Genomic DNA, 25,654 nt, shown 5'->3' with positions numbered 1-25,654 from the left:
AACCGTCTGAATTTCCTTCATACATAATTGTACGAATGCAAACTACAAGTTGCTCTTAGATCTTGCAGAAATATCTGCTGACTGCAGTGCTCTCCCAAAAACACAACTAAGGGAATATATTTGCAATAAAGGGACAGGGGAAAAAAAAAAAAAACATTAAAAATACATCATTTCAGATCTTCAGCTCTTCAGATTAGGTTTTGCATTTGAGTCAAGGTAATCCCAGATCTCTATACGAGCTGGGAGAAAAGTTCCTTGAGAGCAGCCCTGAGAAGGACTTAGAGGTTCTGGCTGATGAAAAACCAAACATGAGCCAGTAGTGTGCTGCAGCTTAGAAGGCCTACAATATCCTGGGCTCCATCAGAAGAGGGGTGGCCAGCAGGGACAGGAAGGTGACGGTCCCTCTCTACTCTGCCCTTGTGACACTCCCCATCTGGAGTGCTGTGTCCAGGTCTGGGGCCCCAGCATAAGACTGTGGGAAACTTTTCGAGAGGGTTCATAAGAGGGCCATGACAGTGATACAAGGGTTGAAGCACCTCTCCTGTGAAGATAGACTGAAAGAACTGGGGTTGTTCAGCCTGGAAAAGAGACAATTTCAGGGAAACATCATTGCAGCCTTCCAATATTAAAAGGAAGTTTATGAACACAAGGGAAATCTACTTCTTACATGGTTAGATAGTGATAGGAAAATGTATTAAACTAAAGGAAGTAGTAGATGTCAGAGTAGATGTCAGGGAAGTTTTTAACTGAAGAAGCGCTGAGTGCTGGAACAGTTTGCCCATAGAGGTTGTGGATGCCTCATCCCTGGAAGTGTTTGAGGACAGGTTGGATGGGGCCCTGGGCAGCCTGGGCCAGTGCTTGGTTTAGTGGCTGGAACACTGTCTGTGGCAGGGGGTTGGAATTGGAGGATCCTTGAGGTCCCTTCCAACAAAAGCCATTCTACGATTCTATGATATGATTGATTCTTTCCTGTTTTTCTCTGTTGTTTGTTGTTTTTTAAACATTGCATAGAAGACAAAGACATTACAGCTTGTTTGGATAAATTCACAGGCGGATTTGTGCTTTTTTTTTGGGGGGGGGGGGGGGAACTCATATAAATTTTGCTAAAAACCCATTGTTATTAATCTTCATTACTAATACTCACATTTTAAATATTAGCAGTATCAAAACCACAAGGTTTCCTTGTTATAATCTTTGTTACATAGACGCTTTCTGTACACTAAAATACATGTTTTTAATTATTAAGCCTCAGAGACCAAGTGCTCTGGTTTGTATATAAAATTGTATGCTTTAATTTTGCGTGTTATTATCTATTCTCACTCTTTCCTAAAACTTAAATGTTTTCTAAAATGTGCATAATTAAAATAGCAGGTTAAGTTTCTGTCTCCTGTTTCATGACAAAGATACATGTTGTATAAACACTTGATTAGGCAACCAATTTTTTCCCTTCCAAAATTTGAATAACCTCAATAAGAGACTATGCATTATCTGGCAGCTGGATGGATCCATTAAGAATTATTGTTAACAGCAATTCTGTAACTCTCTTGTTGCTCAGCACATATATCTTTGCAGGCCATCTGTTGTTATCTTACTATACCTGTATTTTCTGACTGCTTCGAGTTTTATAGAAAATCAGTAAACCATTTATGAGAACTTTTTTCTTAGTCCCCATAAAAATTTATGACAAGTGTATGGCTTTAATAGAGTGACAATTTTATTTACAACAAGGAAAAATACAAAATAAAGCTTGCAACAAATAGATGGAGTTACACTTTATAATGCTAATACACATTGCTGGAAATTCAGCTACAACAGTTCAGGCAGACTTTCTTTCTTTTTTTCTTTCTTTCTTCTTTTTCCTTTTTTTATTTTTTTTAATTTTTTTTAAGAAGTTTCTCAAGTCTTTGTAGTTGACATCTGTCACATTTGTTTATCCTGATGAAATTCCTTTCTTACAATTTTTCCTTTTAGCATGATAAAAAAGTAATAGTTTCTCTCTCAACAAATTAGCAGGAAAAAGACATTTTCAAGTAGAAGCTTATAGATACTGTAAGTCATACAGAGCTAGTTACCATGTAATGAATAGGAGAAAATTGTGCATTTCGTGCAAAATTATTAAATATAATCATACACAATTAGATATCTGCTCTTCTAACCAGTATTTCATAAATTGCTTTTTTATTGATTTTTTTTAGACAAAGCATTTTATCACAAAATAAATATTCTATGACTTCAAAACATTTTCAAGCACAGGTTATACATCTTACAATTAAAATCTTCCATTAGTCTTTAAAACTGAAATACAATAAACCAAATTACACTTCACACTGAAATATCCTTCAAAGTATTTACTCTCTCAAATATATATATTAATACTCTGCTATTTAGTAATTGCCACTTTTCTCATGTCCATAGCTTATAACCATGATAGTTCTGGATATTATCTTAAAAACAACTAAGGTGTGATTTGTAAATTTTAGGCCAGATGTGCACTCATGGGTTTGTTAGCCCAGTTCTGTTGTTTACAGAGCCAACAAATGATTCTTATAGCAAGAAAATGCAATATCAGTAAAAACCATACTTGTACCAGTAAAGAAATACAGTGTTTGCATATTCTATCTGCATCTGAGAATTGCTATTAGTTATATAGCAAGATACCTCATGCTAAGATAATTGGCATCTACTCTCAGAATATTAGTCACCATAATTATAAACCTGTCTTTTCTATCATAGACAATAAGTATGTGTAGGCAAATTTGTGCTTGTATCTACAATAGAACTAGAATAACAGTTTCTTTAAATTGCACTTCCCAGAGTACATGAAAAGTGCATTGTTTCTTTTGGTATGTTTTAGAAGAAAAAAACCTTCTGCATAATTTCTTTTCTGAGTCTAATGGCCAGTGGTTTACTCATGTTTCTTAGATTGCAAATCAGTACTCAGAAAATGGGAAGAATGCAATCTTGTGTTACAAAATATAATTTATGTATAATTTAAGACCTAACAATACGTATAGTGAGAAGTACTTAAATAAGAGCTTGAGTCTCTACAGGTGTCATCTTGCAATATTTGGCTCACCTAAAAGATTCAGAAAGGAAAGCAAAATGTATTTCTTGTAGGTATTTAAAGGAATTAATAGAAACACATTTTTGAGGTTGTGAAGGAATGATAATAGAAAGTGTCGGGCAAGATCAGAGTTACAATGTTTCATACTAAGTGTTTAACAAATCAGTATGTTATCAGGGTACCTCTGAGTTATATCCAGGTAAAAATGCAGGTGTTCATTCAGATACAGTTTGTAGATGTATCACATACAGTAAAAGCACCAAAAGCAATGCTTAGAATATTTATGTTACAATACCACAACTTAACCTATGCTAATTTTTAGCAACAATTGTCATCTTTCATACATTATATGGAAAACACCATCTCTAAAAATGCATGTGGAAAAACGTTACTTTGTCTAGAACTATGTTATGACAAATACGACTAAATATTTGAATTCTGAATATAATACTGAGTATGATCTTGAGTGCAACCCAATGCAAACTAGTTAAGAAAAGGTTTAAAATTATGGTGCAAAACTTTTGGGTCTGATCATGATTTTTACTGATTTAAAGGATTGCTTGTATCCACTGGGAGTATCATCAGAAATACCATGCCACGTGCCCCAGAAAATTCCATTGCGAACGCCTTTGTATTTCTTGTGGTAGTACTTGCCGTTGAGGTTGGCAGACAAGCACGCATCAAACCACCAGCCAGAGCTGTAGAATGCGCCACAGTTCCCTGATGCGTACCTATCATTGTCCTTGTCAGGAGTTGTGAAGAACTTCTGGTCATGGTTGTAATGCTTGCTGTAGTGGAGAGCATCTCCTGCTGTGCCGCTGTAGCCGTGAACGCTGAGACGATACTTCAGGTACTCGTTGGCCACATAGAAATAGTGGTATTTGGCATATTCTTTGATACCATTGAAATCTTCAAGGTCAATTCTCAGCTGCATTTCCTGGCTTTTTGTCAGGAGGTGAATTTTGTCGTTCCCCAGCCAAAACTCCCTGCTGAGGTTACCAAAGCCATGTTTGTAGTCATTCCATGTTCTGTTGAAGTTAGTGCTGCCATCCTGACGCCGTTGCAGCACCGTCCAGCCGCCTCCCTGTGTTTCCATGTCACAGTAGACTTGGAAGGTGCCATTTCTGGGGTCAGGGGTAATTGGGTAGATACCACTACTCCTTTTGCCTGCTGCATAATGATCTGCACAGTCTCTCTGCATTACTTGTATAACTGGTGGAAAAACAGAGATTTTCAGATTAAACACAGCATCAGTTTAAAAACAAGCAAAAATTTTATCCAGACTGATGTGGCCTACAGAACATGTGGCTCTTTTTCTTACCAAGTTCATTATTTCCACAGCCATGGTTAAATAAGAAAAGTCAAATATTAACTAAAGTTGTCCATTATTTTGCCATGATTTTAGACTTGGATCTACCTTTAGTACATCTAATCAGTGAAGACCAAGAAATCTGTTTGGAAGAGGTAAAAGCATATGTTCAGTCTTTTGGATTGGACTTCTAGATAGGAAATAGTGTTACCACAGTTTCAGTTCTAGGAACATACTTTTTTTCCATCAAGTTTACTCTGTAATAGATATCAGCTAGGATCTCTGCATCAAATGACTACCAGAAACCATTTAAATGGCGTTCTTTCTTTTTAAGTCAAAACTGGCTAATTGAGTGTCACATCTTTGAGTTCCATTGTTCTCCTTTTCTCTACCCTTTTCCTCATCCTTTCATCATCTCCAATAAATTCATACCAGTGTCTTCAGTCCATATTTCTAAAGCTTGCTCCTTTTGTTTGATAATATTTCACTGTATACCATCACACTGTGTCTATAATTCAAATCTTTATCTGGCAGTGTGTCAGAGAAAAGCTTTGTTCATATGGGAATAACTTTAAGCTGGCTGTTTTTCAATAGCCACAGTTTGATTCAGAACACTTCATCATTAGGAATCTTTCATGTGTTAATATTACAATAATTAAGGAAGCAGGAGAAATGTTATAGAATTATCTCATCTATTGTAGTAATACTGGAATTCCTAGAAAGATGAAGCTACAAAAGTTATGTGCTTTCCTGTGTATGTGGCATTGCTGGCTTTAAAGTAAGGAAAAAGGTTTGGTATCTGCCATTAACACAGTTTTTCCCCTTCTCAATGATATTTTTTACTCACATGAAAAACAACCCCAGATGTTTCCTGCAGAGTAAAAATCCATTTTGTTATCTACTAACTTAGTAATGACTTTGTGTTCAGTGGCATTCAGAATGCACTGTACTATAATTCCGTGTTCCTAAACAAATGATGGAGACCTTTCCATCTGTCAGTTCTGAGTCGAGTCAAAACCATTTAGACACTGTTCCTCTCTGTTGTAGCTTTGAATTTAGGAATATGCTCATTTGTAGAACTGAATACTGTATTTTTACAGGAAAAGTCAAACAAGCCAACTGCTTTTTGTAAGGCATAAATATTGTCAAGCTGCAGCAGGGATGAGGCTCAGGACTCCTTGTTTGCTAGTGCAGAAAACTGGACATCTATGAAAGCATAAAGTGTAGGAATCGGAGAGTTAACGACCACATCTGAGTTCACAATAGATTCTCATTTATTTCACTGAACTTTGTGTAAAATGTTTACTGAACTAAGGTGCAGAGCAGATATTGACAGGGAGTATTAATTTCAGCTAAAATGCGTTTTATAACCCAATTCAGTTCCTATTAAATAAAGTTATGCTGCTATTTTCAGAAGAGGTAGGAAAAACTTTTATGTGTAGCTAATTTTCTATTTATTACATCAGTTGCTGTAAAATGTAAGGAACATCTACATGAGTGTGTGATACTGAATAGTACCCAACAGCTCAGTAAGAGAGATGAACATCTAAACTACTGCGCCTGAATGTGATTCACTGCCCATTATCAATAGACTAGATACCATTCATTCCTTCTGTTAATGTTTTATATCTGAATTACAGTAATTAATTTGTACTTATTTGTATCTGTTTGAATCTGATCGTTGCTATAGTTAAAGCATTACTTTTGTTATTATTCATTTGCTCTTATTGCTCTTTTGGGAAATTCAGATGTTCATACACTGTACCATCTGCACAGGCTTCAGTTTTCAGTTTTTCAGTTTTTTAAGGGCAGACAGAAGAACAGTTTCATTTTGAAGTGGAAATGCTAAACCACAGGGACTTAAAAACTGAAGTGCATTCTGTTATGTCTCTGTTTTGACTGTAGAGACCCCTATCTTCACATTTTTGATATCTAAGTGCTAGAATGCACTTATAATCTTGTGGATATTTCTTGTTTGCAGTAGTTCTTATATGTTATAGAAAAACTACATGACCTTGCAAAAGCTATTTTAGTCGTACTTTCTGAATGGTGAACATCAGGAAGATAAAAAGTGAAAGAAAAAGCACTTGTCTGTGTTGACACTTCTTGTTTTCTATTTTATATTACTTAAATATCGGCATCATACTAAAGGTTAAGCATTAAAATGGTGCTGTGTATATTACCCACTTGAGAAGTACTGTTAATAAGCTTCCTTAGGGAAGCCTTTCTGATTTTTGCTGTGATGTTAGAAAACTTAATTTTCCATCTGTTATGAACTAAACATTTTACTAGATTCACTTGATCTTTAGTAATGACTTGCAGACCATTTCAGAATAGCTGCAGTATCACGTTGAAAAAAACATGCAGTATTATCAGGCATACCTAAGGAGGAAATTTGCCCCTTGACAGCCAAAGAGAAAATACAGGTAGATTGCTGATATTTGATATCCTTAATAAATGATGTAACCTAATACCTTCATTTTTCATGTTTGCTCATTAGAACAGGGGAAAAAATGCCATAGCAGGAACTGAACACCTGTAACTCTCAGTAACCCTCTAGTGGCAGCTGGAAAGTTGCACAGGAATAGAAACTGTAAATGCAAAAATACTTATTTTGTAAGGTTAGAAGCACAGATATTTGCTTAACATATAGTTGATTTCTTTACCTAATATTTGTAAAATGCACAGAAAGCACATGTTGCAGGTATTAAGAACAAACAGGTTACATACCGGGGCTTGGCTGCATTGCTGGACATTGAGAAGAGCACTTGTTATCAAGACTGTTCACAACAAACGTCAAATTAGCAACTTTGCTGTCTACATAATGTTCTACATTGTTCATATTCACGAGACTCATTTTCTCTAAGCGGCCCTGCAGAGTCTGAATCTGATTCTTTGCATTTTTTAGGCTGGTTGCCATTCTGTTCACTTTGCTTTGCAGTTCCTTTACTCTATTATCTTGGATTTCTGCTGGAGTTTCTGCATTAGGTGGCAGGAATTCATTACTGCTGTCTCTTTCTTGGTTGTCATCTGCCTGCAGCTTGCAGTCCTGGCAGCACTTCTTCAGCTTGTTTACTGCTTCTTTAAGGGTCTGTACTTCCTTGAGAGTCTTCTCAATCAGTCTGAATTGTTTGGGTAGCTGGATGGTCATTGGCGGCAGGTTTATCTGATACGGACAGTCCTCTCCTTCATCACAATTCCCATTAGTTTTCAGCTTTATAGGACAAGTACCGGTTGTTTTTTCTTCCTTAGCATCCTTTTCTTCCTCTAAAACAACTGCAAACACATTTGTTAAAGCCAGGAGAGCTGTCTTAAGCAAGACTAAGTAAACAAGCTGCTTCATGTTTGCAGAGAAACTCGCAGTATGAGGAAGTATGCAAAAGTGGAACAACTTTATAAGGGCAGCTTGAAGCCTGTGAGTTATCAGACTGCCTGCACTGTTCTCAGAAATGGGTGGGAGTTCTTGCATCACAAGCGATATTAATAGCAGAGCAAAGTAGGTAGTACTTGGCAAAAGTAGCGTGTTTCAGTGATTGCTTCTGACTCAGAACTTGTGCATGTAGGCAAAATGATGGAATGCATGTGTGCTGATCATTTATGCAGCGTAATTTCTCGTATGCAGATTTGTTGGTTTGCTTGTTTGTTTGTTTAGTGGGTTTATTAGTTCTGTGTTATAATAGTCTCTTAACATCTGAGTCTTAATATTTGAGTTTCTAAAACTCTTTTAGGAAACTGGAATCTTGTTCTACCACAGCAGGTGGAGAAGGTGAGAATCAACCCCTTTTCCAGTCTGAGCCTTATTACAACAATAGTTTCCCTTACACTGAGCCCCCTTCTTTCTAAACTTTTTTTAACTGGTTAAAGTATTCAAGAAAATTAAATTCCATAGCATGTTGAAACACATCTACTTTTGGTTCCAAGTACTTTTCAATACAGAGTCACTATGAAAAGAGAACAAGAAGCTTTTTTTTTTTTTTTTCCCCAGTTCTGCCTAGCACTGTCTAGAATATCTGCAATATTCATCATTTGTATGGGGCCTCACAGTTACAGTTCATTGTTATCTGATTCTGAGAACTGCTGATTGAACATTTATATGCAAAAGCAAGAGAATTTCAAACCCACAGCACCTCCTTGGGGTTCTAGATGTTGGCTTAGATAGCGAGAAAACCCAAAACAAAACCTGGTGATCTGAACGATGCCCTAAATTCTAAATCTAAAGTCAGGCTGATTGCTGAGGCAGGAGCTCATATGGGCCCATCAGTCTGGAGGATTCCTTTCTGTATTCCTGCTTTTTTTTTTTTTTTTTTTTTTTTATTATGCCTTATATCAGCTTTAAGAGTTATTCATGTACTTCGCCTGACTAATCAAACCAAACAGGATATTTCAGCTGCAGGTGACACTTTACATCTACTTCCTTATTTCTGTTCTACAACCACCTTTACAAGTCTCACATGGCCCTTACTCAGTTTTAATGATTTAGGACTTTTTCCTTGTGCCTGAAAGTAGGGCTGAACGGACACGTCTTTGTGCTGTCATGAGCCAAATAACTTGCATGAGTAAAGGATATTTACACCAGTTCTTGTTGAATTAGTCCAACCCAAATGATTTTCCTAAAGCCTATTTGCATTTACTCATACTACAGATTAATTATTAACCAGACAGTCACACACATACTCCAGAAGTTCATGATCTCTGGAATGTTACTCATTTTTATAGAGCCCACAGGCAAATATTGACAATACAGAAGGGAGGCTTGTTTGGCCTTTTGTTTTGTTTTTAAGGCGCAAAAGAACAAACAAAAAAAACCAACTAATTGTCTTACTTGCTAAAGTAAGTCCTTCCATTCTCTGCATAATGTAATCATCTGTGCATTCTGCTGGGAGATGGGCATTAAACCTATCTTTCTCCAGTTCCCCAGCGGTGAGGTCCCTGGACAGCAAGATGGATGTAAAACAATGCCATCACTTTGATTTTGTTAAAGATACATCAGGCAGAAATGAAATGGAAATATACATAGCAGCTGATGAAATTAAGGTTTCTAATTAGTGAATAAAATTTTAGAATTTTCATTTGCTTGATATGAACCTACACTTTTCTCTGCCAGACTAAAATCAGGTTAATAAAGCCTTACTCTCCTGCATGGCTGCTATTGCCAAACTAAAGAAAGCTATACCAGCCTGTTTTGAGGAGCATGAGAAATACAAGAGTCCCTAAATCCTTGATATTTGGTATGTTATATTCCTTTTGTACATTGCTGTGCATTCAGCTTGCAGTGAGTTCTACAGCCTGTTGTGTGACCTCAGATTGGACAAATTTATTTGTCTGTAAAATTAATTATATTTGTAGGCCACATCTTATGAATTGCCTTAAATGTTTATATAAATATTAAAGATTATTAAAAGTCTATTATGCTGCACTGAAAGTGTCATCAGGGCTGAATAATTTCAGGAAGGGCAGACATTTCTAAGCAATGCTGAATGTCAAATGAAAGAAAGATCAGATAGTAACACACTGTATCAAACCCTTTGAACATCTTTGTCTTAAGACATTCATTCCTTGCTCCCTTACATGCCTTCATTTTGGGATGTTTACTTCCTCATTCAGATGAGGTTTTTGTAATCCTGAGATGCTTTGCTGTCATCCTGATTTTATTGTTAGTTTGGTGTTCTCCCGCTGTACTACCAGCTGCCTGTTTGGACTGTGAAAGAATCCTTTCCATCAGGTAACTGTATACTTCTCCTACTTGGAAAGCTCTTGTTATTGAGAACCAGACTTTCTTCCCATTGTATGAGGGAATGTCCATTTCCAACAATTTGACTGGCCTCGATTCTTCCTTTAGGAATTCAAAGTACTACATACAGACTTTTATTTGTAATCCATGCCTCTATTTTGTCCTGGATATAAATGAAACAATCTTTAAAAATTGAGATTTTCTAAGTCTTTGCCCCTAGAAGTGTTACTTAGCAATCTTACACTGTAAAGTGCTGAAGTAGCTTAACTAATGGCAGAAGTAATTAATGAGAGAAATAAAGACCAGATCAAAATAGAACTGCAGAGTTTATTTATGAGCAATGTTCTTCTTCTCAGATGGGGCTTTTCTAGATCCCTAGAGTGTTCTGTATAACAACTACAGCTTCAAGTAGTTAAGCAATCACAAGGTCCAAACAAGAATCTTTAAGACATTTTTTCCAGCTGTATAAAGATCCAGCAGAAAAAGCTGATGATCACAAGTGAGAATTTTCTATCAAGGTTTTTTGTCTGGTAAAAGGGCCTTTATGTAGCTTTTAATTCCTTTCAGTCTACCTTTCAATAATTTATTTATCTTTCTGTGTACTGAAAAGAGTTCTTAATCTTACAGACATGTCTTCCTGAAGATAAGGGAAATAACACAGAGCTCAGGATATTTTTAAATGCTACTGAAGATTTTAATTCCATTCCCAGAGCTGCCCAATGGTTGTGAGGTTAAAGCAGTAATATATTTTGGTTTGACAAACTTGTCTTACTTAGGGCTGTTTATTCAATATTTATCAAAATAGAATAACCATTTCCCATGGTTTTTTGGAGCAAGTTTTGTTGTATTTTCTGGCAGATCATGGAATGTAGGTCTAACAGAAAATAAGAAAGTCAAGACTGCAAGCAGATGTTCATTGAGCCAGTGACTAAGGCAGTTTAGAACACTACAGCTTGCCATGTGACTTCCGACATTATGCTGGGAGCTACCATCTCCTGCAGCAGAGCTGAAAAACACCCTGGTTTGTTTAAGCAGTGTGAATGAACAAACCTGAAGCACATTTGAGCTCATTCACATAAACTGTTTCTGTGGCAGAGGTGAGAGGTGTTGAGATTCAACTACTGCAGTAATGTTTTGTTGGTTTTATTTTCAGATTTCAGTGGTTCTGTTTTTGCAGGATACTGAGAAACGCTCTTTGGTGGTTTATTTTTCATTGAAGGATGTCTGACGGATCCACACATAATAAAAATATTAAAGCTGTAGAAATCCTGCATAATGTAGCGTAGTGCTTTACCTACCATAGCAGGGTATATTAATGTATTTCATTTATGCCTTTACATGACCCCAACTTTCAGTGTTGTCTGGTTTATGCAGCAACATCTGTATGTAGCTTGTCTGCATGTAGTACTTTGCAGCAGACTACAAGCCTTTCAGTGGTGTATTGCTATAAAAGACTCCACATCAAAACAAAGAATGTAGCTATTAATCTTTTCTTCAGGTTCATCTTTCTTAGCATTTGACTTTTGTCTACTGGGTTACTGGGTTGTTTTATGGATAACCAATGTAATTCAGTCACATGGATAACCAATGTAATGAAGTCAGTTTCTTCTAGACAGCAAAGTTCAAAGAGACATAAATTCTATGCCTTCTCTTTAAGAATTAACAATGCACCACATTTGAATGCAGCTATATCATCTTATTTGTTGCATTTAAATTTTTAGAGAAATAGAAAAGGGCAGAATTTTTAACCATTTCATGAAATACCAAAAAAAAACTTCTTAAAATACTTACATTATTTTCAGCTCCTCAGAACCTGAGGAGAAAGCTTCGAGTCACTTAGTGTGTTGTAATGGGCCCAAGCATTTGTTTAAATTATTTGGAAGTATCAGACACAAACAAGTCAAACACCAGCAAATATCCCTAGCTCTCCTCTTCTAAAGGATGAAAATGATTCTCTGGAGACTATTAACCAGCACTGTGGATAGAAATTCAGGAGTCACAGCATGGTTTCAGCATGCTTGTACCTGTTCTCACCCTGCGGTGTAGACATAGTCTCTGAAAAATCATTAGGAGACAGTGCTGCTTTCTCCCTATGCTAATACCAACTGTCTAGTAAGTGTCCAAACACTGTGGGCAAAGAGGAGTTGACAGATACAGAGCTTTCCTTTCAGTGTTGAACATTTGCTCTTTTTCTTCTCTAAATGTTTAAACATTTAAATATTAAAAGCACTAAGAGGAGCTCTTCAAATAAACAGCTTAGAAAATTCCAAGCCTCACACAGCAGGTTGGCACCAAGAGCCACTTGCAAAGTGGCCAATACTGTACTGAAATCCTGTGTGTACACAAACTATGAAAGATCTTGATCCCTGGATTTTTTTCTCTTGTCTCATATTATAAGACAAAATACTTGTTTGAAGAGACATTTCAGATGTTTGAAATAAGAAAAAAATAATATCAAGCGCTGGATTATTTTATGCAATAAAAGAACAGTTAAGTGTAGTCAGAATGCCTTGCTGTAACTAAACAACCCTCAGCTTGGAAGGAAGAGGTGGAAAATGGTATTGTCTTGTTTAAGCTTGGAATACATGTTAGTTATTTTGCAGTATCTGCACGCTTAATTAGAAACACGTGTTGGCTCTATCATTTCTCTGAAATGCATGAGTTTTAGGGAATATTGAAACTAAGCCTTTTCTAGGAAGCTTGCAAATAATTCCCTTTCCTTATGTTATGAGTAATCAATATTACACTATTGCTTTTGTGACTGATATATTTAACCTCCATTCTTTTCTTGATGTATGTTTTTCAAAAGCATGTGAGGAATTAGCTCAATATTCAGACTGCAGAATCTTAAAGCATAGCTTAGTTTTATTATTTACGGGGAGTTCTGAAAGAAGTTTAGAACCCTTCAAATTCAAAAGTGGGAAAGTCAGTGTTCTTATAGTTCTTATTTACATCATCTTGGAGTTAAAGAAAATGCATTTTAAAATCACAGGTCAGTTTCTTGGTGTACCGCTTTGAGGTGACTCACAGAAACATTGAATAAAATCTACTAAAACTGAGAAAGTAATTGTGGACAGATTTGAACGTACTGAGAGATGGATTTCTCTGGTTTTGCTCTCATGAAAGTGTACCTTATTTATCAGGTAGACGCTCTCCTTTCTACACTTTTATTTCCCATTCGTATTCTGATGTCTGTTTCTTATCAGCATCTTATCTACACCTGCCTACTGCCTCAGAAAAACTAGAGTGGTCCCATGTGAGGAGCTAGTGGGCCTGAAGTCAAGCTGTAAGCATATGAAAGAACTCCCTGAGATCCAGTGTATTCTTGGATATTGCTCACTTTTTCCTGGAATTTTCTGCAAGAGATTTTCAAGAGATCTCTGATGAAGAACTGTTGTTAGAAAGCTTATTGCTAGTAAGGTTATAGGAAAGAGTTATGCAAGTGTACGGAACAGCTATTTAAGCACAAGTGATTTTGGTTTTTGGCACAAGTATTCTTCCGTTTTACTCATGGATTCCTGTACCTAAAAAGTTCTTGTCCTTTTCAGCAAAATCTTTATCCACAATCTTTATCGTAGGGCAGGATTATGCAGAACCGGTATTATTTCATTAATTCACTGATTGAAGGAAACAAATTTATTGCTTTTTAATTTGTTCAGTTTTGCTCCCAATACAAAGTAACACAAAACAAAACAAAACAAAAAAACCATAACAAAATTGGAAGATCCCACTCAGTGCTGTGTAATTTGTTATTTAGTTAAATATAAGTAAAAGAAAGGGAATGTAATAGTATAAAATTAATATGACAGAAAAATTAAGTTAAAAGAGAAAGGTTAAAGTAAATCCAGTAAAAAGATATATTTTCCTATTTTTTTATATAATTGCTTTTATGGGAGTATGAGGATAAATTAAAGAAGAATTTCCAGGCAACCACCTTCAAGCAGCAGCCAAATCTTCATCCAGTTTCCAATAATTCTCTGTTCAGATAAGGAAAATGTATTTTAGCACACCCAGACTATCCAGCAAATTTGGGTCTGTTTAAAAATATCTGAAGTCCTAGTGTACTTTATAATGAGAAAGAAAAGCTGCGAAAAGCAAAATATTGTTTAGAATAACTGATACAGACAGGACTGGAAGGCTCAACACTTACAGAACTGGCTGCACACCAAACTGCAGACTTCAGATTCACTCCAGCCTGTGTAACTGAGTGATGTCAGTTCTTTCCAGAGCAATGTAGTTAACACAGAACTGAACAAAGACACCTTCAGTTGTCATTGACAGGCTCTTTTTTTTCTCTCACTACTCGAGCTTCTCACTCACTCTTTCCTTGTTTGCAATAGAGACCATTATTAATTCAGCAGAAGACAGCTACTATATTAGTTAGAAATGTGTGATCTTACAAGCAGCAAAATGAGCTATGACTGCATCTTGGGGAATGGGAACATTAACTATAATCTCTTACTTAAACACTGGACTTCTGTCTTGTATGCACCTTCTTGCTTTTTTTGCTTAAAGTGGCCAATGCAGATCCAACAAAGTCAGAAAAAATTATCACAAGCCTTTGTTTAGAAATGTTTGTATGTGTGGAGGAATGTAAATATCATAGGCTGTTTTATCCTTAGTTGTTTTAATTGTGTGTTGTTGAATGATGAAGTTCCTTGAACAAAGTTGTGACCTTACTGGTCAGGTTGCTCACAGCCCCATCCAGCCTGGCCTTGAGTATTCCAAAATGACATGTGAGAAACTGTAATATCTTTGTTCAAATATGTATACATATATACATATATATTTAATACTTAGTAAGCATTATTAATCATTTTATGTAAAAACTTTGTCTGCAAAATCAAATTTAGCCTGAATGAGCTGGAAAGCATCAGCAAAGTGACAATTAGCTTAATCCATTTCAACTAGATTTTTTAAAATTACATTGTATTATGCTGTATTTTAAAACATGGTTGTGTTAATGATTGTATATGCTTTTTATAATAGATATTATGGAAACAGTATACATTTTGTTTAATTGTTGATAGATACAGTATAACTTTATATAATGTTTACAAAATTAATATAATCAGATCAATATCAGATGCAGATTTTAATTATGCAGCTGAGATAGTCTCTATTTACATTGCTGCAGCAATGTGTCAGGTTACATGTAATGGTTCTTAACGATCAAATATACACTAATGGAAGTGTATATGCACTTAGAATTGCACATACATGTATATTTAACTTATGTTAGTTGACTGAAATTTTTACCATGATACATAATCCTGGCTGGGATAGAATGATGTTTATACTCCATCTATCCCCACAGCCAACATCAGTTTGCTATAGAGAAACAACATTATTATGCTTAAGAGTTAATTTTCTTACTTATCATGTGTTAAAATACGCCTTTTATGATAAAAAAGACAAAGGTGACCCTAATACAAGTTAGACAGACTCTCAAAGGAAAATATGACTCATCCATTGTCAACATTCAAAAATAGAAGTAAAAAGAAATATTTATGAATTCTAGTTCCAATTTAGCTTTCAGTGTTTAAAAAAGGACATAAAAGAAAGAAATCTAATGCTGAAGTTGAGTAATAAAGCTGTACAAATGTTTTATATTGTGGCATCGGGTTATAAAAAAGACTTTTTATATACTTCTCTGAGATCCAAATGCAAAACCTGTGGTTTACAGAGGCAGCTGGCATCCAGGAATTCAGTATATGGGTTTAATGTTCCTGGTTGAGATTTTTACTGTTCTGACTTAGAAAGAATTACTGTTATACCTCGTATGGCTTTACAGGTTCTGTTAGAAATATTACCCATGTCTCTGATTTCAGAACAGAATCAGTCTGTAAGCCAAGGAAAGGAAGACTATTTATACAGAATTAACAAGCAGATTAAAGTATGTCAGGACTCACGGCAGTGTTTTTTTCCCTTCCATGGTTGTATTTGTACAGTCCATACAAATAAAATGGTGGAAGCTTTTCTTTGACTTTATTCAGAGACAGGTAACCATTCCTAGCACAGATCAGTGGAGTTTGTGAGGCAGGGAAATCTTTCAGTTTTATTACAGTTCTTCTGGACTTTGCCTACAATGTACTTCTTAAAGCTGTATTCTGACTAATCAGTTCAGAGCTTAACATTTCAGCTAAATCAGTTTAATTTATTTTTTTCTACTGTTAATATTTATATTGGCTTTACCAGAATTCAGATTTTTTTTTTTTTAAATGTTAAATAGAAAAAGAATGCTGATTACATCTTATATACTATATGGGATAAAACCCACTGAAAGCTTAAACACATAAAGTTACTGACATGACTTAAGTTCTGATTCCAACAGCTTCTTTTAAGGCCAAATGAACATAAGCAGAAAAGCAAGATGTGAATTTGTGTATGTTTTGATTTGAAGGTTGTGTACTAAGAGTCAATGTTTTGACAATTAGCTAAGCAAATAATGCTCACTCTTTCAGGTATCCCTATTTAAGTCAGTTCATAAAAGTAAAATTTCTCCTCATGAGTACAGATTTGTCCTGAATCATTGCCCTCAGATTTCTCCACATGGTTTTGTTTGTTTGTTTGTTTTTTGGCTAAAAATTAACTTAGATTATATTGTTCTCCACCATAAAATTTTTACCGTTGTAAATAAAAATATGGGAAAGATAAGTGATGAGATGACCTGGAACGGAATGTCAGGGCCAAAAGCATGTCCCCGCAGAAGAAAATATGCAAGGTCTGCAATTACAAGCCATAAAGGAAAAATGTATTTCTGTTCTATGGAATAATAAAATATGCTGAGGAACTCTGGAGAAATACAAAAGCATAGTTAACATACTTTAAATTTGAACACTATGTGAATCCAAGATCATTTTCAACTTAAGTTAAACCCATGAATTGGGTCTTATCATGGGGTAAATCAAATCTTTAGCAATAGCAGTGCAGAAGACTAAATACTACTGGAATGAAGAGTAACTCAAGATCATATGCTAACGACGAGACGATTTTACATGATTTTACTTTCCTGAGAAAGAGAAAGCAGTTTGTTAAGAGTGAATACTTTGATAACTTGGTGAAGTTAGTTGACACCAAGTCACATCTGAAAATTCCATTGGTTAAATGAAGGTAATTTGAATTTGTGCTATTCCTGTAACTCAGTAGTAAATCCTGTATCTATATATATATCATATATATCTATGCCTATAATGAAGAGTAAATTTAGGTTAGTGTTTTTCTTTCTTTCTATTCCTTGGTGTTTGAATGAAACTCATTGCTTGAAAAAGTCAGTCATTTTATGTCATCTGTCACGAGTTTCTGAAGAAAGAATCACAGATGTTCAGTCAGACTAGCAAGGTAATGAACATGTGACTTTGCCATCTCATGTTAATTGCAGGAAACACAGTGACAATCATAGCCTAAAGCAGTTAAGAACACTGTGATTGACCCTAAAAGACAAATATTTATGTTCAGACTGGCTGTACAGTCTTTCATGACTGTGTCCATACTTATGTTTGTGTTTCAACATTCACATTCGTACTTTAGAACGTAGCTCATCCTTGGTTAAACCAGTGGCATCCACCTACATTTGACAGAAATATTCTGCTGTTTTGTAGCTATTTTATACTTCTTTCCATATCCCATGACAACAGTTTAGTACAATGTGTATGCTCTTCATGACTATGTACCATGTACAAAAAATATATTTCAGCCTCCTTGTTGCCTACATGCTGCTGACATTAAGCTAGAGTAAGTCCACAACTGCAAGAGATTTGCTTCAGGGCAATTTTACCTTAAAAAACCTTAATTGTGATTACTAATAGACCATGCTTTTTACCATGATTATAGAAAGGTGTAAGGAAAACAGCCTATGCTTTCCTCTTTCTGGACATTCAGTGAATTTTTGGGAGTAACCACTGATTCAGCTAACATAGTTCCTGAGGTTCACTTCATGCACACATCATCCACTACCACAGATGCAGGAAAAGAAGCCTTGAAGGCAGTGTGTATCAATATATCAGGGCATCATCTCTCATCTGGTTTTATCACCAGATAAATTTTCTTCTGCTTTTCTGCATTTATCACCAGACAATTTGTTTCTGTGGTTGACTCACACCCTTCTTCCCTTCTTCAACAAATATTTTTCTCCTCAAGCTGCACCATCTTTCCTCCCTTTCTTTCCCTGCTTTCTTCCCAAGACTCTTGGATAAAACATATTGCTGGGATTCAGTAATAAATCTTTGGATCCCAGGTAAAGTGATGGTAATGGGAACTGTATGGTGATGACAGTTTCCACAACCATAACCCCATTTTGACATGGTGGTTATGCTATCCTTACAGCCTGCCTTATGAAGTTTTCAATAGGTGTCTCCACACTGTGTAGGAACTTTTTGGAACAGACTTTTTACCTCTGAACTGAAGTGTGAAATTAAGTGTAAGACATGTAGAGAAATGATGCGTATAAAGGAGAAAACACAGACTCAAGGATGTGTAGATTTATACCTGAGGAGATGTTCATGACCTGTGTCTGCAGTGAGAAGCTAAGCGGGAATTAAAATGGAACTCAGAGTCATAGATAAGTTGTACATGAGGAAAATACAGTAATGAGATAATACCTAATTAGAACAATGATACTTTCACATGAGGCTAATGAGGGGGTGGAGTTGGGGGAATATTTTCTTTCTCACAGAAGAGTTAATCAGTACTGTAAACCCAAGTGAGCAGCATCTTAAGCTTGAAAAAGATGCCAAAATAAATATCTGAGGGCTGCTTATCTTTAATCTTGTGCAAAGAAATGAAAACCAGATTAGATCTGCTTTCCTTTTCTCAGGGCTATATAAAATAAAGATTGTCCTTGTTATCCTGAAACATCTTAAATAAATAAATAACTCAAACATCTATCAACATAATATATGCTTCCTCTGGTACATTCACATGAGGTCTGCTGCCCGACTGGAGGACTAATTATGGAAAGTTTCTCCTTGGTATTCAAGAAAAAGGCTTCTACAGAATAGGCCACATGTGAGTCTTAGCTCACTTTGGGAAAAGGCATTTCTCTGCGGGCCTGAAGGACTAAGGGACATAGGGACTTTTGGGCTTCTCTTGCTGCTGCATCAGAAGACAATTAAGATTTGTTTCTTATTTCAGAAAACCTGCTCAACCACAACTTTGGCAGATTTCTGTGAAATTGCAGATCTGACTTGCTGCCCCAAAAGGGTGGCTGTGGCCTCCATGAACACAGTACCACTTCAATAGAGCCAGATCAGGTGGCTCTGCACTGCTGCTGTGGTTTCTCTCATTGTCAAAATTGGGCCCATAGTCTATTTCCTACTTATATTAAGCATTGACTTGAGAAGCCAAATTACTGCTCTGAAGACACCTGAAGAATCTTCAGGAGATGGCTAAGATGCAGCTCAGATCCGTGGCTTTTGTAGCATGGGGTAGGTGGAACAGTTTGCTCTTGGAGTTTGCTGAAGGCCTGCATGGATACATAAGGCAGCATGTTCTGTGGCCTGGCACAATCTAGCTTGAGCCAAGCTTCTCTTTTTCATAGCCAAAACCTCATTAAATTAAGGGAGTCAATTATGGTTATAAAAATTACAGCATAATGAAAATATTAGTGCTTAACAGATTGCATAACTGTCTGTTTCTTTTCCCTAGCTGTTTTCTGCTGGAAAACTCACCAACTCCAGAGTAGCTGATCTGAAGGCAAAGTACACCCTGCTGCATGAAACTGTAAGAAGGTACAGTACTTACAGTTCTCAAAGCATATCTTGTGCAAATTCTGTGCAAATAATGGATTTGTCAACTTATCCCTTGCCTTTTTTAGACTTTCAGTAGCCAAAGATTACATATTTAAGGTAAATTTCTGGTTGAGGCCTAGTTATCACTTATAACTTTCTTACAGTGACTACTTACACTGTGACAGAGAATAAAAACCAGTATTTTTTAATATGAAGATTCAAGGGGCACTTGAGCACTCATTTGGACAATGTATTTTTTAACACTAACATAATAATAAAGGCAACTGAAGGAAACACAAGCTTTAAATGTTGTTTCTCCAAAATATTTGATGTGCACTGATCTGAATAAAGTCAGATGACCTTTTACACAGCCAAAGCCTTATTCTAGATTCAGATTTTATTAGGATGAAACTATAAGACTTTTAACATTGGGATCCTTTGCTTTCAGGATCAAACATATTAGTCACAAAGACTATTGCAAATATTGGAGCCCTGCTGCTCTATTCATCCCAGTAACACAGTATTATCTACTCTTCTTTTCCTTCTACTCAAGGAAGTGCTCAAGCCTGGCACAGAGTAAGAACAACAATCCCTTTTCTTGTCTCTCCAGAGCAGGGCAGACTCACATCTACCACATCTTTATATATTTCCTGAGAGAAAACAAGACTGAACTCCATTCATACATAAAACTACTTTAAACCATCCAACTACTGTAAACCATGCACCAGAAGTGTGTTGGATGATAGATAATAGCCCTTGTTCTTTTCATTGTTCTCACAGAAGTATGCAGTTACTGTACTTCTGCAAGAAAGTCAATTGGAGGGAGTCACAAAGCACTTTTTACTTGGATTAGCCATGTGTCAAAGCAAAACACTAACACATGAATGCACTAATGCTAATTTCCACAGATTGATTTCTCCTACTGGAAGAAAGCAAGAGAAATCAATAATCAAAAGTTCAGAAAGAAAGTGCAGAAAGAAGTGATGCTGCAGAAAGAAGTGATGAAAGTCTTCAAACTGACTGTAGTTTTTTCTTTTAGCCAGTGATTTAACCTAAGGGAAGTTCAGACTGAATATTAGACTAGACTAAACTAAACTAGACTACAGTAGAATAGTTCATTTGGAAGGGACCTTCAGAGAGCTCAGCTATCTCCAGGGCTAACCAAAAGTTAATATTATCCAAATGGCTCCTGAACACTGACAGGTATGAGGCGTCAACCACTATAGGAGGCCTGTTCTGTTGGTTGGCCAGTCTCACAGTAAAGAAAGTTTTCCTAATGTCCAGTCTGTTCCTCTCCAAGTTTGTAACATTACTATGCCTCCAATCATTGGTTACCAGGAAATGGTAGCTAAGAAACTTTCTAAGTTCTTCACCAGAGGGAGGTGGGTATGGAAAAGGCCCCCCATGGCAGTGGCCATGGACATCTCTCCCTAGATCAGGCTGCCCGAAGCCCAGTGAGGAACCAAATGTAATTTTATATAACATTTATGTTTAATGTAAGAACTACTTTATAAATGAGTGTGCATTATTGCATCCAATCATATTTTCTCCCCACATGTTTCACTCTTTTTGTCTTATTTAAGTGAGATCTAAACATTATTTAGGATCTTCCACAGACATCTCAAACTATTTTCCCCTTGAAATATTATTATGTAAATACATCAAAGCACGAAGTTCCTGATAAAGACACACTCTTGTATCCTGTCTGTCTGTGGTTTTCTTATTTTCTGGTCTAAAAAAGGAAGTGGTAATTTAACTAGAAGTGTTACACAAAACAAAACTCTTCCTTCTTTGTCATTTCAGCCATGTCTGTACCATGTAGTTAGTTGTGTATTTTACGCTTTACAGTTCTGTTCTTAGTTCTGTTCTTTGGTGTGATATAATTTTGTTGTTACTTAGCTTGTAACGTACTCACAATTGCCATCTTTGAGCTAGAATTTGGTATAGAGATTCTCAGTAAAGAAGATTATAAATTCTAAAAAATAATAAATTCCTTTTTTTTTTTAAATTAATAAAGGGCAAATGATTGAGTTCTTTATTCTTCCTCATTACTTCTGACTAACTGCAGCATACCATTGTACAGAGCTTATAATTTAATGATACTGAGAAGGCACGTACAATGATAGTTATAGCGAGAAGACTAAGTTTGTATGTCAAACAATGTATAAGAATTTTCATGCTGCACTTCATCAAGACTCTTCCATAATTACCAATGCATTTTAATATCAGCTCTTAAGCTACATTATTTGGCTTTCACCATGCAGGCTCATAAGCATATCATGAGTACCAGTCTCTTAGCACTGACAGAATAATACAGTTTGTTGTTTCTTCGAAGCCAGACTTTGGTGGCACAGATGATTTCAGATAGCTGATGAGTTTCACTAATATGTTTCCAGAGAAGTCCACAAATGCTGTTGCAGCCTGAGATCACCAGGTGAGCTGTTTCAGCAGCTGGTAACACTCCAGTGACAGCAACACATGGCTCAGCACTGGGTACGTGTCCAACACTGAGGTGCTGTACAGCCCAGGCTGGGCCCTATACTGGTGAATACCACCCTGATAGTGGTCAGCACACTGATGTGATAAAACATTTTGTATTGTAGGCCAAATCCCTTTCTGCATTCTTAAGACAGTAACTTGTGCTGAAAGGGGTGCATTTACTCTCTGTGAATGGGAATTTTGCTACTGTCATTGCTTAGGATTTAACCCTAAGACTGGTTATCATCTTCATACTTGTCTCTGCTGTAAAAGGTCATGTAGGAGAGAAAGTGCATTTTTTGCATGCCAGGAAAGAAAGGTTCCAGATTTTCACTTCCGTCCTTTTCTGCACACTGTGCAGTTACTGGAGCTATGCAGTTAAATGTTGCTTATTCCTCCAGAGTATTTCAGTTATTCAGAATGCCTGCCATGTAATCTGTGAGCTGAACCACTAGCTGATACCACACACCCCTTAGGATAAAAAGAATTGCTGTCACTTCACTGTTTCTAGGAGGTGCTAGATGAATAGCTTTGAATAACTTGGACTAACTGACCATCTTTCATCTGGTTAAAATTAGAGGTTAGAGGCAGAAAATCCCCTTTCAATAAGCCTCACTGTTCTCATGAGACAACGGAACAACCCAGGTTTGAGTTGTTGACCTCAGGAGGTCTCTGGCCCAACCTCCTGTTTGATCGGGGTCAGCCATGAGATCCAACCGGATTGCACAGGACTTAACGCAGTCTCATCTCCAAAGCATTGGTTTATATGCTACAGAAATATAAAGAAATGTAAATACAAAGTTTGTGCTTCCTATTGCTTAGATCTAAGTTTTTCTTCTTAATGTAGTTTACAGGAATCTGAGATCCAGCTGTTGCAGGAAGCCAAACGTCTTAGTGTAGACCTGGAACAACAGCAGCATGAGCTGGAAAAAGCAGAACAGTTCCCTGAAGATTCTTCCAGTGAAGTCTGGCGAATAAGGCAACAGCTTCTTAATTGCCAAAATGAGTACAACGCTATTAAAGAAAGAGAGCATGGAATTCAGTTAAGGATAAAATGGTAGGTGATAACAGTCAGTCTCTGCTTGTTTTGTCATACTTTGTCTAAAAGATAACAACATAGAACGTAATTCACTTTCCTCTCTGCCTTACATGGATGTATTTCTTGACACCTGTTTTTAAGCAAATTGAAACAAACTTGCCTAGTAACGACATTTCAGTGATGAATAAAATTACTCCTGTGTGTGGTTTGTAGATAATTTTCATTTTAGAAGGTATCCTCTGAAATGCAGCTGGACTTTTATCACATTGTACAATTAATGTTTAGAGAGGCAAAACTTTCAGCACCAGTTCTAGTCTAGGACATCTTTAATACCAATGGCTAAAGTATTTCAGAGCTCTGGTGACTGGGATCTTATGGAAATGATGTCATAAATAGACTCAACGCTATTTTTAACATCAAAAACACATTTTATTCAGGATTTTCTACTCAGATATTTAAAGTAAGAAAAGCATTTCTGTACCCTCACATCTGAGAAATGAGAAATGTGCTGTGAAAGATGTGAATATTTGAAATGTTTATAAAAATGTATTACACAATATTGTATTGAATCATTTACACACCAGTGCATTGTACTTTGTCGCTTCTACAGTAAAATTACAAGCAATACTATTGTACTTTAAAAAAGTGTAACTGTGGAGATGAACTATTTCCACTTTGTGGAGTGTTTATATTTTAACCCATCTTCTAACCAGCAATACTTCAGTTGGCACATAAAGCTGGATAAGTAATGTCAGCAACTCAGCAGTTAAAACTAATTTTCTACAAGGAAATCAGGAGCACTGCATGAGCTGCATGGAGTAGATTTTTCTGGCAGCTCTTCCTTGATACTTTTTGAAGAGCCAAATGTTTTTTCTAAGAGGGAAACTTGAGAAGGAAGCAAATTGGGAGTGGGAGAAATAGAGAAATCATCTGGAAAAAATTATTTGCTATGAGATAATTAAGCATCATGAGATTTCCTGAAGTCATTATTAAATACAGAATGTATTGAAATCTACAAGCAGTCCAGAAACACACTGTTCAAAATTTCATGCTTTTTGACCCATTTCCCCTCATGCATTACAAACATTTCTCATAAGTTTGTATTACATTTCCAAAGTAATGGTGGGCTTTGTATGATCAGGGGACATCTACTCATACTCTATTTTTTACCTTTAGTCAAAGGATTTCTATGTCCTGCAGAAACACAGCTTAGATATTCAATTACCCTTGAACATTTACTTCATTGATCCTTAAATATGAATTCAAAATCGTATAGCGTCAATTAAAAATGTATGGCCCGGGTCAGCAATACTGTGAAAAAATGTTCTTTTGCTTTTATAAGAAGCTTCCTCTATTGGTGTTATGCTTTGCATGAGATCAAACCCAGCCGTATGGTCTGACGCAAAGTCCATATGGCACAGTATCTAAGAGGACCAAAAGCGCAGCAGCCAACCATTTGTGAGACAGAGATTTCACGAGCCAAATGCATTCCTCTTTATTTAGGAATCCTCAATTGATCCCTCTTCCTTCAACTTTTCCTGTCTCCTCCTAAGCCAATATAAACTTCTGGCACTGCAGCACTCTGGGCAACGAGTTCCACAGATTAACTCCACAAGCACTTCCACCACTTATCTCTTTTGAGCCTAACTCATCTGTTTTGACTCCTAGCAGCTTCACTTCATGTCAGTAGTTGTACTGGATGAGGCCAAACATCTGGACCCCCATTCATCTTCAGTGCTGCAGGATGGTTTGATGGATCTCAGTTGCATTCCCCCTCATTTATCCACTTTCTAAAGTGAAGAGCCTCAGGGTTTTTGAAAGTTCCTTATTCAGCATCTGTTCCATGCATGGGTCTTGTGACCGTTACAGGGTTGGTGTGAGGAGAACATTTATCCATGGATTTGCATTCTGGGAGAGAATGCACTAACCTGCCAGAGAGGAGAGGGATTTTATTGTTAAAGAAGGGTAGAATGAATAGGACTGTCAGAGTTACATATCAGTATGAGGAATGAATAAATGGCTATGGAGAAAAACAGAGAGCAGATGTGAATATGTTTGTAAAGAAGAAATGTGTTGATTCAAGTAAAATAAGTGAAACTGAGGTTGCAGAATAGTGAGTAGCAGGTTCTCTAAGAAAAGCATTGACATAAAATGAAGAAGTCTGTGCCTGATGGTTTTCTCCACATAATAAAATTATACCTTCTGACAGGCACGAGCAGTATCATAGCCTGGGGGCAAACCTCACCAAAGATACTGTAAGGCATCTGAGAGTCATCTTAAGGTGTTAGGTGCCTGCTTGGTTCCC

At 36.4% G+C, this 25,654-nt stretch overlaps 2 protein-coding genes across 10 annotated transcripts in view; one reads left to right on the top strand and one right to left on the bottom strand.

The window, feature by feature from the left end:
• The window catches only part of CCDC146 (coiled-coil domain containing 146), a 59,493-nt gene that overhangs the window by 10,661 nt on the left and 23,178 nt on the right, over positions 1-25,654 (top strand). For all 9 annotated transcript variants that reach the window (XR_014933260.1, XM_085513113.1, XM_015882052.3 and 6 more), the window contains exons 3-4: positions 19,750-19,832; positions 23,158-23,367. Coding sequence is in view for 6 of the 9 variants with exons in the window: in XM_085513113.1 (XP_085369239.1) it covers positions 19,750-19,832; positions 23,158-23,367 (293 nt within the window). In the remaining 3 variants the exon portion in view is untranslated. The remainder of the gene's footprint in view (positions 1-19,749; positions 19,833-23,157; positions 23,368-25,654) is intronic.
• FGL2 (fibrinogen like 2) lies at positions 1,693-8,508 on the bottom strand. Its single transcript, XM_015882966.3, has 2 exons — positions 7,104-8,508; positions 1,693-4,276 (listed from the first exon to the last, which is right to left on the bottom strand). The coding sequence occupies exons 1-2, from the start codon at positions 7,840-7,842 to the stop codon at positions 3,570-3,572; spliced, it is 1,446 nt and encodes a 481-aa protein (XP_015738452.2). The 5' UTR covers positions 7,843-8,508; the 3' UTR covers positions 1,693-3,569.

This window comes from Coturnix japonica, chromosome 1, assembly GCF_054131305.1.
Source record: "Coturnix japonica strain WE chromosome 1, WE-NBRP24, whole genome shotgun sequence".
Taxonomy (NCBI): Eukaryota; Metazoa; Chordata; class Aves; order Galliformes; family Phasianidae; genus Coturnix; species Coturnix japonica.
This window is presented reverse-complemented; position numbering and strand designations above follow the sequence as displayed.

What these genes read in the sequence shown, in the direction of transcription:
- FGL2 (XM_015882966.3), bottom strand. Translation starts at nt 7,842, where the DNA reads ATGCAAGAACTCCCACCCATTTCTGAGAACAGTGCAGGCAGTCTGATA. An exon ending in AGCAATGCAGCCAAGCCCCG is followed by an intron (nt 4,277 to 7,103) that starts GTATGTAACCTG and finishes TTTTTCCACCAG; the next exon opens with TTATACAAGTAATGCAGAGA.